This window comes from Staurois parvus, unplaced genomic scaffold (genome assembly GCF_062004578.1).
Source record: "Staurois parvus isolate SC_StPar_1 unplaced genomic scaffold, SC_StPar_1.0 ptg000175l, whole genome shotgun sequence".
NCBI lineage: Eukaryota > Metazoa > Chordata > Amphibia > Anura > Ranidae > Staurois > Staurois parvus.
Genome location: NW_028317971.1, coordinates 7,964,668 through 7,980,972, shown reverse-complemented (window position 1 = coordinate 7,980,972; position 16,305 = coordinate 7,964,668). Strand labels below are relative to the sequence as shown.

Genomic DNA, 16,305 nt, shown 5'->3' with positions numbered 1-16,305 from the left:
TCCACAGAGGTGCTACAGGAAGGTCATTAAGGTAAGGGACAGGTTTGTGGGTCCTTCCAGCAGGTGTGAGTTTGAACCTTGATGGGATGGGTAAAGGATTTCTTCACTGCCTTGTTTTACACTATAAAGTTTGTAGAAAATGTGAATTTTCTACAAACTGAATACTAAAGAAAAATGACAAAATTTATATTTACAATACAGCCCATAATATTATGTAAACGTTGCTTGTCCATCAAGTTCTGCTTTATGTAAATTGAAGGTATGATTTTCCAGACAAAGGCAAGATGTGATATTTCCTGGTCTCATAGTATTATGTAACCAGCCAGGAACGCATGCAATCCTGCAATAAACAAGAAATCCTTTGGAATGCAGCTTGGGCCCCTCCCTGCCTGCCCGGGGTAAAATCTAATGTTACACATGACGTGGCAACATGTCTGCAACATACTATTGTACTTCCCGGGGATGGAAAATGAGTCACTGACAAATAATGGATTCATTCTTTACAACCTGGCTTCCTCTATAGAAATGGTGGATCTACACACAGGAAGTATTCTGTTATCGTAACAATCATGCTCGTGACTGAGAATACTGAACTGATAATGTTTTCTAACTCTCGCTTATCTATTTACATCATCAAACGGAAGCCGATGAGACAATCTGGAAACAGACGTGACTACTACATACATAGAACAATGCATTTTGTAAATGCCCTTAAAGCTTAAAAACAAACCAATACACAATTAGAACATCTTTTACCTGCCATATGATCAGTCATTTTCTAGTCCTGAGATTTACACAGCCCTGCCAGACAGCAAAGCCAGGTCAGTGTCCTCATGTTTCTTTACTACAGTTAAACATTAGTGAGACTTCTTCTTTATCTTCCTGGCACCGCTTAGGGTCGCCAGTATACAGTGGGGGCCTCATAGGATAGTGTAAGGGTGCATTCACACCTGCAAATGAACCGAACTCCGATCAGACACGAGAACCCCAGCGAGGGTTCCTGCGATTAGCTGCAGGAGGCAGCCTTATTGAAAGCAATGGGAGGCTGCTGGCTTCCACAGCTAATCAGGGCCACTTGCATGTAATCATGTATCAATCGGCCCTGGAAGCAAGCTGTCTGCATCCTAGGTCAGTGGTGGTGAGCCTATGGCACACATGCCGCAGCGGGCAAGCACAGCCCTCTCTGTCGGCACGCGAGCAAAGTTGCCCCAGCATCACCCCAGTAGTACCCGAGCATCAGATAACAGCGCACATAGGGGCCATGTGCATGCTCGGAAAGCAGTAGCGGCACCAGGCAATGGCGTCACGAGCCGCGACTCATCTGAGGTTTCGCATGGCCGGTCAGAGCGCTGCAAGAATATATATATTGGACCTTTGCAACTTTGCCCCCTTGTGCTGGTGGTCAGTGGAACTTTGCTCCCTTGTGCTGGTGGCCACTGGAACTTTTGCTCCCTTGTGCTGGTGGCCACTGGAACTTTTGCTCCCTTGTGCTGGTGGCCACTGGAACTTTTGCTCCCTTGTGCTGGTGGTCACTGGAACTTTTGCTCCCTTGTGCTGGTGGTCACTGGAACTTTTGCTCCCTTGTGCTGGTGGTCACTGGAACTTTTGCTCCCTTGTGCTGGTGGTCACTGGAACTTTGCTCCCTTGTGCTGGTGGTCACTGGAACTTTGCTCCCTTGTGCTGGTGGTCACTGGAACTTTGCCCCCTTGTGCTGCTGGGCAGTGGAACTTTGCCCCCCTTGTGCTGCTGGGCAGTGGAACTTTGCCCCCCTTGTGCTGCTGGGCAGTGGAACTTTGCCCCCCTTGTGCTGCTGGGCAGTGGAACTTTGCCCCCCTTGTGCTGCTGGGCAGTGGAACTTTGCCCCCCTTGTGCTGCTGGGCAGTGGAACTTTGCCCCCCTTGTGCTGCTGGGCAGTGGAACTTTGCCCCCCTTGTGCTGCTGGGCAGTGGAACTTTGCCCCCCTTGTGCTGCTGGGCAGTGGAACTTTGCCCCCTTGTGCTGGTAAGTGGAACTTTGCCCCCTTGTGCTGGTAAGTGGAACTTTGCCCCCTTGTGCTGGTGGTCAGTGAAACTTTGCCCATCCTACCAGCAGGGGTACTATACAATCATCCCCGCAAGCAGGAATGGTGGTGGAGCACCCCTACTGGACACTGATAAGAACAGATACTACACTTGATCTTAGCCAAAAGGCCGAGATATTTTTAATGAATATGTAACTAAACTTTTATCTGCTTGTATTGCAAAATCTGTTTGCATTCTGATCACTGAATTTTTCCTTCATAGATATACAGTTGGGGATGCTCTTGGAGATCCCAGCAAGTTTGTGCAGCCACCCACCTGTCACTGATTTGATGCATGAGTGAAGATAGCCTTGCACGGCTGTATAGAGCAGCATGCCCATGTGAATGAGGTCTATGTCATTTTTTTTTTATGTGAATATTTCTTTGATTTTTGGGGTGAGGTTAAAGTGGTTCTAAAGGCTGAAGGGTTTTTACCTTAATGCATTCTATGGGGGTGGGGGTGGGGGAGTCAGGTGCGCCAGTGGCGGACCCGAGAAGAGGAGGATCGGGCTTCTCCGTGCAAAACCACTACACAGAGCAGGTAAGTATGACATGTTTGTTATTTTAATGAATAAAACCTGAGCGTTACAACCACTAGAAGTTTAGGGGATGCTCCAGTAAAGGTAAGGGCTAGGTTTGGAAGGCCCTTTAACTCAGGGTTACATTTACAAATGTGGTTAAGGTTACACTTTGAGTTATTTGGTCACACCTATATAATGATTAAAACATTTAATATACGGTAATAATTTTTTTATTGAACTCTATTATTTTTTAAATGGACTATATGTGGCATTTGCCATGTTTTGTTTTCAACTGTTGGTAACCTGGTCACAAGCAGATTTGATTATTCACAGTGTGACCAAATCTGGCATGATACAGGACCTTGGTGACTCTGGAATTTGAATGTTGATTGATGAGGTTGAGTTTGGTACAGATTTGGACAGAATTTAAGCCCGTATGTTCAGCCTGGGCCTAGGGCCTTCACAAGGAAGAAAAATTGACCTGAAGATGGAATCAGTTACAGCAGTGTTTTTCAACCTTTTTTGTGCAAAGGCACACTTTTTTCCTGAAAAAAATCACGAGGCACACCACCATTAGAAAATGTTAAAAAAAATTACCTCTGTGCCTATATTGACTATATATAAAGTAATTCTCTTGAATAGGAATCAAACACAAAGAAATTATTTTATAATTACTTTATTATGAAATAATAAAGTATTTTATAATTGGACCCGGGGGCCGGACCAAGAGTAGATGAATGATGTGTATGTGTCATCCATAGTAAATATAGTAATATTCCCCCATAGTAAGCATAGTAATTAATCCCCCATATAGTAATTCATCCCCCATATAGTAATTCATCCCCCATATAGTAATTCATCCCCCATAGTAATTCATCCCCCATAGTAATTCATCCCCCATATAGTAATTCATCCCCCATAGTAATTCATCCCCCATAGTAATTCATCCCCCCTATAGTAATTCATCCCCCATAGTAATTCATCCCCCATAGTAATTCATCCCCCATATAGTAATTCATCCCCCATATAGTAATTCATCCCCCATAGTAATTCATCCCCCATAGTAATTCATCCCCCATATAGTAATTCATCCCCCATATAGTAATTCATCCCCCATAGTAATTCATCCCCCATAGTAATTCATCCCCCATAGTAATTCATCCCCCATATTAAGTCCCCAAGCCCCCCCGTGTCAATTCACTTACCTTTGCTCCGCGCGTTCCTCTCACCATTCCGGTGTAGCATGAAAATCTGTCTCCTATGAGGATCTGTCCCCCTCGACGTATCTGCGCATGTGCCAGTTTCAGGCATTAGCAGCCGATCGGCGATCTCCGGCACATGCGCAGATACGTCGAGGGGGACAGATCATCCTGACAGTATCACGCTCTGCGGGCCAGATTAAAAGGTCCGCCGGGCCGTAGTTTGCCCATTGCTGTTCTAATGATTGGTCTATTTGTGAGCCGAGGCCACATGTTACGGATGAAATTGCAATTTTTCCCACGGCACACCAGACAATATCTCACGGCACACTAGTGTGCCGCGGCACAGTGGTTGAAAAACGATGAGTTACAGTGATACTAAAGGTTCAGATTCTTTTTTTTTTAATACCAAGCATGTTATACTTATCTGCTCTGTGCAGTGGCTTTGAACAGAGCAACTCTGATTCTCTTCTTCTCTGGTCTTCAGCCAGCGCTCCTGGTCCCTTCCCCTTTGCTTTTGCGATTGCTTGCTCCCAAGCTCTGAGCTGCGAATGGCTCCCACTGCTGTTTCAGCCAATGAGGAGGGAGAGACCTGGGAGAGCTGCTGCTCTCGTGCACATTGGTGGATCAAGATCAGCCTCAAGTAAGTATTAGGGGGGCTAAAGGGGGAGCTGCACACTGGAGTTGTTTTACCTTCATGCAAAGAATGCATGAAGGTAGAAAACCTCCAGTCTTAAGAACCACTTTAAAGCAGAGTTCCAGCCTTGTTTTTTTTCTCCCCTGAAAGACAACGGTCTCCCTTTTCACAGTCCATTGTGGCAATATATATGTATATTATTTTTCTTAAAAACCTTTTATTGATAATTTCTGTCTCCACTTTCAGTCCCGACCGCCTAGACGATTACATCATCAGGCATTCCTTAGGGCTTCTGGGATATTAGCGTCATCTATCCCAGCAGTCCTATGGAATGCCTAATTCCAAAATCTTCTGTTATTATGAGACCGGAAGTGATGCGATCGCGGGGATTTCTTCACACTGCGCAGGTGCAAATCGCTCAGGAGAGAAAACGGGAAGTGCATGCTGGGTAGCCAGCTGCGCAGTTTCTCAGAAGAATGTCTGAGCCGGCTTCAGGTGCTCACACTTAAGATGACAGCGTTCACAATATGAGGGTACAGAAAGTAATTTTATTTTTTTATAAGGAAAGCAAAGTATTACAAGTACAAGTGATCTCAACTTGCTTTGCCTAAGCTGCCACTCTCACGTGGGTGCCTTTAGAAAAAAAATTATTAAACGGCTGGAACGCCACTTTAAGCTGGCCTAACATGGATTGAATTTTGGCCAATTTCCTGCAAAATCAGCAGGAATCCACTCTACAGGTGGCCCTGTTGGCACCACCAGACTTGCCAAAAGTCCGGGATCAGCTGAACAATGACTGCATTCAATCAGGATGGCTGCAGGCACTGCTTGGGTACTTTGACAGCCATGGGCACCTGCTGTCAGAATTCAATATCTGACACTGCAGATTCATCTATTGATGCTGTTTATCATGGATGGGGGGAATTGTTTGATTTTTCTAGCTCAGACCACAGAGCTGAATGATTGAAATATTACAGTGTATGGCATGCTCAACTAGTAAGCATTCAATTAGATGTAATCATTGTTTGTGTAATTTGACAGCTGTGGGTGCCGGCTGTCAGAATACAATAGCTAGCATTACAGATATGTCCATCCATGCAGTTTAGTGTAAGTTAATAGAGCAATTGAAATCTTTACATGCTTGGATTGATTGAGTTACTTTGTTGGTAGCTGTATAACTCTGCCTACCTCTCTACCTATATTGCTCATGTACTTAATTTATTTTCTCTTTTTTTCTTTATTCTACATGATTGTACCCTTTGAAATTAATACTACAGCTGTGCCTTGTTTCTGTTGTATATTCTATTTGAAGCTGTAATGCTATTTTGCAGTTTATTTATTAAAAAATAAAATCGTTTGTAAACAAAGATCTTTATATGCATGGCCAGCTTTACTAGTAGACATCACACAGTGCCTGTACTGCAGCATAATTGTTATTTTATTAGACCCTCTCTGAGATGACAGATTTTGCAGGATGGCGAACCATTTCACAAATGAATCCTCAGGTTACAGCTGCATGGAAATGCTCCTTTCACTCTTTCGCAATGGACAGACATAATTCCTATGAGTCATGCTTTATTTTTCATCAGTCACCTATAAAACTGACCTTTAGTCATAGGGACTGCAGAGCTGTTTAGAACATGACAGCAATTTGTAAAGACACGAAGATCAGTTGCAGGAATGAAAAGACACTCGTTGTTTTAGAGATAATCATACTTTTTTAACAATGATCTAATTAACCAAGTAAATACAAATGCATTTCTTTTCCAACATAAGCAACATCACCATGAGAGTGTATTTAAAAAAAAACCTTCTGGAGATGAAAAATAACCATCGTCAAAGCTCTGCAAGATATAGCATGCATTCCACAGTGAGCAAAACACACCCATTTTAGCAGTAAACATGACAGCTGATATAGTTGCTGCATCCCCTCTCTCTTTATATATGAAAGGTGGGGTGCACTGCTTGTGATCTTACCTCTCCTGCAGGCCATGGCTAAGGTCAAAGCTTTTGTAAGCTTGGAAGAAGGGCAGAGGGCCACGAAACAAGCTGCAGCCTAGTCAGTAGGATTCTCAGGGAAAGCAGGAAACTGTCATATATGGTAATTGAAGCCTTTCTCACGTCACTTCTAGGAAGAGCTCCTAATGAGAGAGAAGGAAGTTAGACTGTCTGAAGTCCACACACAGGTTTATGTACAGCAGTGTTTCTCAACTCCAGTCCTCATGGACCCCCAACAGGTCATGTTTTCAGGATTTCCATTATTTTGCACAGGTGATTTGATCAGTTTCACTGCCTTAGTAATTACCACAGCTGTTTCATCTGAGGGAAATCCTGAAAACATGACCTGTTGGGGGTCCATGAGGACTGGAGTTGAGAAACACTGATGTACAGTAACAGGTTTTTCTGGCAGAACACAGAGGTTCTGTTATAAAGAACTAAATATAAAACTCTAATCAACTGAGCTAACCGGCCAACTAGATACTCTGCTTTTCTAGATTAGAGCAAAATTAGATTCAAGATGTCCTAGATCAGGGGTCTCCAAACTATGGCCCTCCAGGTGTTGAGGAACTGCAAGTCCCATGAGGTCTTGCAAGACTCTGACAGCCACAGGCAAGACTCCCAGAGGCATGATGGGACTTGTAGTACTTCAACAGCTGGAGGGCCAAAGTTTGGAGAACCCAGTCCTAGATGAATCCTCAGAGAAAAAAATGGCAATCAATAAATTTATAGCTAGTACATGAAAGGTGTGCATGGCACAGGGCAGTGGTCTCCAAACTGCAGCCCAGGGGCCAGATGCGGCCCTTTGCTTGCCTTTATCCAGCCCTTGGGGCATTTTTCCTTCCACTGATGCAAAACACTGTTCCTCCCACTGACACTAACAATGAGACATAATACCTGTTACTGACATCAACAAGTCCCTAGTTCTCTGACTGACACCAACGACGTTGTATGCAGCAGTTTGTGAGCTCAAATTATTTGGAGTAAAGCTGGCCATGCACTGTTTGAATTTCGGCTGGTTCATGATAAAACCTACTGGTCAACATACCTCAACAGAAAAATCGAAGCAGCCAGGCGGTAAATTGTTGGACAATAGCACCTGAATCCAACATGTGCAGCCACTGTTTGGGTATTTTGACAGCTGGAGCAGCCAGCTGTCAAAATACAATAGCTGCAGTGAGAGATTCGTCCACCTGCGCTGTGCAGTGTGGATGGAGAAGTCTGTAAATTTCTCTGTTCTGCCTGCAGGCTATATGGTATGCATAATTATCCTAATGTTCGAATCTTCAAAGTATTAGATAATATTTTTTATTACAGGTACTTATATAGTACTGTCAATTTACACAGAATTTTACATGTATATTGTACATTCACATCAGTCCCTAACCCTCAAGGGGTGTACAATCTAAGGTCCCTAACTCACATTTATGCATATACATGCTAGGGCCAATTTAGACAGGAGCCAATTCACCTACCAGCATGTCTTTGGAGTGTTGGAGGAAACCAGAATACCCAGAGGAAACCCATGCAGCCACAGGGAAAACATGCAAACTCCAGGCAGGTGGTGCCGTGGTTAGTATTCAAACCAACAACCCTAGTACTGCCAGGCAGAAGTGCTAACCATCTAACCACTGTGCTGCCCTATGATCAGATCTGTTAATTACCAAAAATATACTGTATCATCGATATTTGGGACCACACTTTGCAGAGGTGCATTGACTCAACAGTGTGGATTCATGTGTATTTGCAAATGTATGTAACATAAACCTATATTTGTATAAATGTTGAAAGTTTGATCATTTTTGGTCAGCTGGAGTGCATTTGTTCAGTCAGCTATCTAACCTCACCATTCAAGCTTCTTGGTCCATATGGACTCTAATTTGTCCATATTCCAGAAAAGTAGTGAACAGCTGGAAACTGCAGACATAGGCATAATGAGATTGCCCTATATTGGTGTTGCATTTATGCACATCATTATACACAGTGATGTACTTGTTTGGGTCAAAGATTTTGAAAATATTCAAGTCATAATACTAACTTGACAGCCCAGTGGCAACTATTATTTTCAGAAGGCAACTGTACAAGATAATGGCAACCACCCCAATCTATAACTGGCCTATACAGCAAGATGCATATGGAAGGGCAATGCACAGCATAAACAAACAAAAGATTTCCCTGCATACTTACCGACCAGCCTGCAAAACAACCGAATTAGCCCTGTCTAACAGTTTTGTTTGCACACATTTGAAAATACATGCGTAAGCCACAGTGCCCCTATCAAGGGACCTCTGTATATACTGTGGTCCTAACGCTAAATTCCCAGTCTCCATCAGGGCTGGATCTAGCCTGTCCGATGTAGAGGTGCAGTAAAAAATTTCAGGGGGCAGATGATTGGAGGTCAGAAGACAGGGGTCACTGCTGGCAGGGCAGAGGACAGGGGCATAGCTCCTTCTCCCATCCCTGTACTGGACACACTCTGGGCACAGACAGCAGAGCTCCTCTCCCCCACACAACGCATAAGTGAGATCAGTATAGTGTCAGTCAAGGAACGTAGTGTCAAACTAATGCCAGAAAGCTGTAATACTCTAAGCAATTTTTCACTGACTCTTCTTCCCAGATATTTCCACATATATAGCGATAAAACATAAAAGAAAAGATGCCAATGATATATTACTATATAACGAGAAAAAATATATGTAAAGTGCCAAAAAACCTTCCTTGCACTCACATAAGGTGGTTAGACAACAATTTTCATGGCATTCTAAGCCTCCCAAATCATAGACGATAATCCATCCTTAACAAGTTCTCACTCATGGATGGATGGATGGTACTTTGTGACCAGCTTATAACTCTCAATCCTTCGCCAATAATTCCTCCTTAGTTTACCCGTCACAAGTTAGCCTGCAGCCTCTTGTTTGTTTGTCTTACTTCCTTGCTGTTCTTTCACATGTGTGTTTCTCTGTGCTCACCTATGGGCGTCGTCTGCTATTCCCTGGGTTTTATGTGCTTCCCTTTCATCACTTCCTGACCCGCCTCCTAGCTGGCCTGTCTATTTAAGACATGCTCAGTCTGTCTCACTTTGCCTGAGCAACGGGTTTTGTCTGAGCTCACCTGTGGTCCTCTGAGAATCCGTTCTAGTATATCTGTGTACTGACCCCGGCTTGTCCCTGACATTCCTCCTATATTGCCTATCCGTGTACCGACCTCGGCTTCGTTCCTGACATTGCCTGTGTTCCGCCTGTCCTGACCTCGGCTAGCCTACTGGATCTCCTGAGTCTACTCCCATCGTACTCTGCTCCTGCTAGCGGTCTCTTCTACCTCAGCTGGGTGTACCTGGGGGCCGTGACCTGGTCCCAGCCTGCTGCAAGTCCATCCCCACCATCAGGGGCTCTGGTGAACAAGCAGGCTGGGGCTTAGACTCCGCGCCCTGGGGAACCCCAAGCTGTGGATTAAGAGCTCACTACCACAGGTGCTGACAGTTTGCTCAGGCCATGAGCTCCTCGGAGACACTGCAGCCTCTCCTAGAACAACTTCAGGACTTGGTGCAAAGAGTTGATGTCCAGCAGGCCTATCAAGAACAGATTATGCATTATCTGCAGGAACTCTCCTCCCGGTTGGATCAGCTACAGGCGGGGTCCACTTCCTCATCCCCTGCTTCGGCTTCGGTTTCAGGCCCTGCTCCGGCTCCTGCTGTTCCACCTTCTGCTGTTCCCCCTGTGGAACCCCATCCTTCGAAACTCCAGCTGCCTCCACCACCTCACTTTTCTGGTGATCCAAAGGCCTGTCGAGGCTTCATCAATCAGTGCTCGATCCATTTTGAGCTAGCAGCTGATCATTTCTCTACCGATCGTTCCAAGGTGGCATACATGATCTCCCTCCTTTCAGGTTAAGCACTAGCTTGGGCCTCGCCACTGTGGGAGCGTCAAGACCACACTATCTCCAGTCTCCCAGCCTTCCAGCAAGCTTTCCGGAAAACGTTCGATGTGCCCGGCAGGACTTCATCTGCTGCCGGAGCCCTTCTTCGGCTACGCCAAGGTAGCATGACGGTTAGTCAGTATGCAGTCTGGTTTCGCACCTTGGCTTCAGAACTTGCTTGGAATGATGAGGCCCTTTCTGCAACTTTTTGGCAGGGTTTAGCGGACCGGGTTAAGGATGAATTAGCTGGAATTAACATACCCACCGTCCTGGATGAGTTGATTGCTCTTAGCATCCAAATTGATGTCCGCTTCCAGGAACGAGATCTGGAAAAGTCTGGTCCACGTCACTCCCAAGTGGGTTCGTTTGCTCCTGTTTCCCAAAATTCCTTGTACCACCTACCTCTGCAGCTGGGCCGACTTTCGAGGAACCAATGCAGCTAGGCCAAATAAAATAATAATAATAATAATAAGCAAACTTAAAATAAGTGAATACCCAAAAAATACCCCAAAAAAATATCCAAAAAATATAAAGTCCCATACACCTAAAGTCCAAAGTCAAGTTCACGTATACAAAATCTTTACAAGTGATTTCTCAATTTGTCTTTATCCCCGGATCAGATTGGTGATATACTCCAGAAAATCTTCAAATGCCCCCATCAAAGATAAAATCCGCATAGAATCCATATTATAGATGAAAGTGTCTCCACACATAGATCTATTATCTTCTCCTGCCTTTGCCCACAGACCTCATAAACAGACCAGGGATCAGTATATGTATTAAAAATTCAACAATTTTATTGTAGCAACTTACATTCAAGTTAGATGAGCACAGCTTCCATGTACTGGGAACGTCCAAAAAGAGCCCACTCCTTAGCGGTGACTACTTTACAGCCCCTTATTAATACAACAGAGAGAACCAGGCAACCATGGGAGTCTCCAGGGTTGGAACAGGCGCGTGTTCCAGAATCCAAAATGGCCACCCCGGCACTTCCGGAAAAACGTCAGTACGTCACAACGTCACGTGCCCCCGTCACGTGCCCCACGTCACTCCCAAGTGGGTTCGTTTGCTTCTGTTTCCCAAAAATTCCTTGTACCACCTACCTCTGCAGCTGGGCTGACTTTCGAGGAACCAATGCAGCTAGGCCATACACACCTCACTCCACAGGAGCGATCGCGTCGCCTAAGACTTGGTCTATGCCTTTACTGTGGGGCTAAGGGTCATGCTATTAAGTCTTGTTCAGTCCGACTGGGAAACTCCCAGGTCTAGGTCACTTTGAAGGAGTCGATCTAGACCAGAACCTGAACTCCGCTTCCTTCCCTCGAATTGTTATGCCGGTCTCCATCCATTGGGCTCTGAACTCATATCAGGTTTCGGCTTATGTGGACTCTGGGGCAGCCGGGAATTTCATTGAACAATCCTTGGCCGCTGAATTGGGCATTCCTCTTGTGCCCTTGATGATGCCCCTATCAGTATCTGCAGTTGATGGCTCTACCTTGGCTTTAGGACCTCTACGCTTTCGAACTATCAGCATAACCATGCATGTGGGCGTTCTTCATGGTGAGGAAATTACCTTTCTGGTCCTTCCTAAGTCTTCAAGTCCCATCATTCTGGGACTTCCATGGTTGCAGAGACATTCACCCTATCTTGACTGGAACTCTGGCCAAGTATTGTCATGGGGCTCACAATGCCATCAGACTTGCCTCCCTAAAGTGAGTCCTCCTAGGTGTGTACCCGTGGCAGAGGTCATCACCTCTCCAATACTCCCTCCGCACTCAGGTCTTCCAAGATGTCTTTTGCAAGAAATCTGCAGACTCCCTGCCGCCTCACCATCCCTATGACTGTGCTATCGACCTCCAACCTGGGTCTTCTCCACCACGAGGTAAAGTTTACCCTCTCTCCATTCCTGAGACTCAAGCCATGTCCAAATACGTCCAGGAGAATCTGCAGAAAGGTTTTATCAGTCCAATTCTCCTGCTGGGGCTGGCTTCTTCTTTGTGGAGAAAAAAGATGGTTCGCTACGACCCTGCATTGATTATAGAGGTCTCAATGCTATCACCGTTAAGAATCGGTACCCCTTACCTCTGATTTCTGAACTCTTTGACAGACTCCGAGATGCTCGAATTTTCACTAATTTAGATCTCCGTGGAGCATACAATCTGGTTAGGATCCATGAGGGTGATGAGTGGAAGACCGCTTTCCATACCAGAGATGGGCATTTTCAATATCTTGTGATGCCCTTTGGCTTGTGTAATGCTCCAGCCGTCTTCCAGAACTTCGTTAATGACATTTTTTCTGATCTGTATGTTTGTGTCATTGTCTATCTGGATGATATACTCATTTTTTCTCCAGATTTAGAGACTCATCGTCAGCATGTGAGTACGGTTCTCCTACGTCTTCGGGACCACTGCCTGTATGCTAAGTTGGAGAAGTGTCTCTTCGAACAAACCCAGGTTCCTTTTCTAGGCTACATAGTCACGGATAAAGGGCTGCTTATGGATCCTGCCAAATTCAAAGCCATTGCCAATTGGCCTCAGCCCTCTGGGTTGAAAGCCACTCAGCGCTTCTTGGGATTCACTAACTTCTATTGCCAGTTCATTCCTAACTATTCTTCGCTGGTGGCCCCAATCACTTCTTTGACTCGAAAGGGTTCCAACGCCAGAACCTGGCCTTCCGAGGCAGTCGACGCATTCCACAGACTAAAATCCACTTTTCTCTCCGCATCTATTCTCATACGTCCAGACATTTTTCAGCCTTTTTTCTTGGAGGTAGACGCTTCTTCTTTGGGAGTGGGGGCCGTCCTGCTCCAAATGCTTGATGGTAAACTCCGTCCTTGTGCCTTCTTCTCTAAGAGATTTTTGGATGCTGAAAAGAATTACACTATCGGTGATCGGGAATTGCTGGCGATAAAGCTGGCACTGCAGGAATGGTGACATCTGCTGCAGGGATCCCCACAACGCATTCTGGTTTACACTGATCGTAAGAACCTCCAGTATCTCCAGTCCGCCCGGCGTTTGAATCCCAGACAAGCACGATGGGCTCTTTTCTTTGCCAGATTTAATTTTGACATTACCTTTTGGCCGGTTCCAAAAATGCCCGTGCGGATGCCTTGTCTAGATCATTTGACAGTGCTGATTCTGAATGTCATATTGAATCAGAACCTATCATTTCTGCCAATCGGATCCTAGCCACCACTCATCTTCAGCCTAAACGCATCCCACCCAGAAAGACCTTTGTGGTCCCCGCCCTTCGTCCAAAGCTACTCAAATGGGCACACGACTCTAAACTTTCTGGACATCCTGGGGTACTACGCACCTGTGCCTTCCTGCAGCATCATTACTGGTGGCCCTCACTGCGAAAGGATGTTGAAGAATATGTCCAGGCTTGCGCCATTTGTGTGCAATCTAAGTCCTCCACGTCTGCTCCAGCAGGTCTCCTTTTACCTCTACTGGTTCCAGATGAGCCTTGGCGTTGCATTTCCATGGACTTTATTTCTGAACTACCCCCTTCTGCTGGTTCCACTGTTATCTGGGTGGTTGTGGACAGGTTTTCTAAAATGTGCCACCTAACTCCACTTCCGGGACTTCCTTCGGCCGTTATGTTGGTCTGCACCTTCATTAAGGAGATTTTCCGTCTTCACGGTATGCCCTCTCACATCATTTCAGATAGAGGGGTTCAAGTTACAGCTCACTTCTGGAGGGCTCTAGCCACATCCTTCGGAGTCGAGTTGGATTTCTCTTCAGCCTTCCATCCGCAGTCTAATGGCAAAACCGAAAGAGTCAACCAAAACGTGGAACGCTATATTCGTGCCTTCATTTCGGCCCATCAGGATGATTGGGTAGACCTTCTACCATGGGCTGAGTTTGCCCTTAATAACCATGCCAGTGCCAGTACTGGCGAGTCCCCCTTTTTCACGGTGTATGGTAATCATCCTTCGGTAACATTTCCGGTTCCTATCTCTTCTACGGTTCCCGCGGCTGCAGATAAACAACGATCCTTCAATTCCATCTGGGCAGAGGTTTCCAAGAATTTACATCTGGCAGCTTCCAAGTACAAAACAGCTGCAGATCGTCATTGCCGCGTAAGTCCCAAATTCCTCCCTGGTGACAAAGCTTGGCTCTCTACCAAGAATATCCGTCTACGAGTACCCTCTATGAAGTTTGCTCCTCATTTCATTGGCCCATTTACCATTCTCTGCCAGGTCAATCCTGTTTCTTTCAAACTGCGCCTCCCTTCACATCTGAGAATCCCTAATGTTTTCCATGTTTCTCTTCTGATACCCTATATTATCAACAGGTTTTCCCGTCCTCATCGTCATCCTTCCCCTATAGCGAGTACTTCGGATCAGTATGAAGTCAAGCAAATCTTGGATTCTAAGTTCATCAGAGGGAAGCTTTGGTATCTTATTGACTGGAAGGGATATGGTCCTGAGGAGAGGTGTTGGATTCCTTCTGCTGATGTTTCTGCTCCCCGTCTGGAGGAATTTTTTCATCGGAAGTTTCCCCTTAAGCCTGGCCCTAAAAAAGTGGAGAGACCTTGTAAGAGGGGGGGTACTGTCACAAGTTAGCCTGCAGCGTCTTGTTTGTTTGTCTTACCTCCTTGCTGTTCTTTCACATGTGTGTTTCTCACCTATGGGCGACGTCTGCTATTCCCTGGGTTTTATGTGCTTCCCTTTCATCACTTCCTGGCCCGTCTCCTAGCTGGCCTGTCTATTTAAGACATGCTCAGTCTGTCTCACTTTGCCTGAGCAACGGGTTTTGTCTGAGCTCACCTGTGGTCCTCTGAGAATCCATTCTAGTATATCTGTGTACTGACCCCGGCTTGTCCCTGACATTCCTCCTATATTGCCTGTCCGTGTACCGACCTCGGCTTCGTTCCTGACATTGCCTGTGTTCCGCCTGTCCTGACCTCGGCTAGGCTACTGGATCTCCTGAGCCTACTCCCATTGTACTCTGCTCCTGCTAGCGGTCTCTTCTACCTCAGCTGGGTGTACCTGGGGGCCGCGACCTGGGCTTAGACACCGCGCCCTGGGGAACCCCAAGCTGTGGATTAAGAGCTCACTACCACAGGTGCTGACAACCCCAAATTCATTCTCATGGATGGATGGATGAAAAATGCAAAAGAAAGGATATCAAAATAGTGTAATACTGTTAAAAAAAAATTTTAATACTCAAGTGATGCTCCAAATGCATTCACATTTTAAAACTGAATACAATTTTTTTTTTTGTAAATAAATCAGGACTCCTCAAACTTGTTCCAATAGCCCTTCTGGCAATTCCAGCTAGGCAGACACAATTGATCAGCTTTGGCAATGAAGTACTGGCAAAATTGTGAAATCAGATCTCTTTGCCCACACTAAAGATGGCTGCGGAACGCCACATCAGTGTGCGTTCCACTCACCGGATATGATGTCACACGTACAGGGTCAGAACCGGAAGTTACATCAACGCGTTTCACCTTCCCACAAGGCGTCATTGACGTAACTTCCGGTTCCGACCCTGTACGTGGGTTTCCCTTTGTATCCCGAACAATTCTTCTGGCAGTTGTGGCTGCAATCTTTCTTGGTCTACCTGTACTTGGCTGGGTATCAAGAGATCCCTGAAATTTCCACTTCTTAATAGGTGATTTAACAATATTGATTGGCATATTCAAAGCTTTGGACATCTTTATATGTCCTTTTCCATCTTTATAAAGTTCTTGTACCTTGTTACGCAGGACTTTTGACAGTTCTTTTCTGATCCCCATGGCTCAGTATCTAGCCCAGTCAGTGCTTCCATGCAAGAGCTAACAAACTTATTGACTATACACTGACACTAATTGCAATTTAAAAAGCCACAGATGTGGGACATTAACCTCTAATTGGCAGTTTAACCCGTGTGAGTCACCTTGTGTATCTCTACCAAGGCCAAACATTCCAGGGGATGTAAACTTTTGATCATAGCCATTTGGGGGATTTCTGTTATTATGATTTAAAAA

The 16,305-nt window shown here is 45.4% G+C and overlaps 1 protein-coding gene and 1 pseudogene across 1 annotated transcript in view; both read right to left on the bottom strand.

Annotated features, from left to right (window-relative positions):
* PFKFB3 (6-phosphofructo-2-kinase/fructose-2,6-biphosphatase 3) overlaps positions 1–6,530 on the bottom strand; it is a 101,917-nt gene extending 95,387 nt beyond the window's left edge. Inside the window, exon 1 of the mRNA XM_089676906.1 lies at positions 6,394–6,530. Within this exon, the coding sequence (XP_089533032.1) occupies positions 6,394–6,409 (16 nt within the window). The 5' untranslated portion in view covers positions 6,410–6,530. The remainder of the gene's footprint in view (positions 1–6,393) is intronic.
* LOC149462405 (U2 spliceosomal RNA) lies at positions 2,056–2,198 on the bottom strand (annotated as a pseudogene).
* Positions 6,531–16,305: the final 9,775 nt, after the last annotated feature.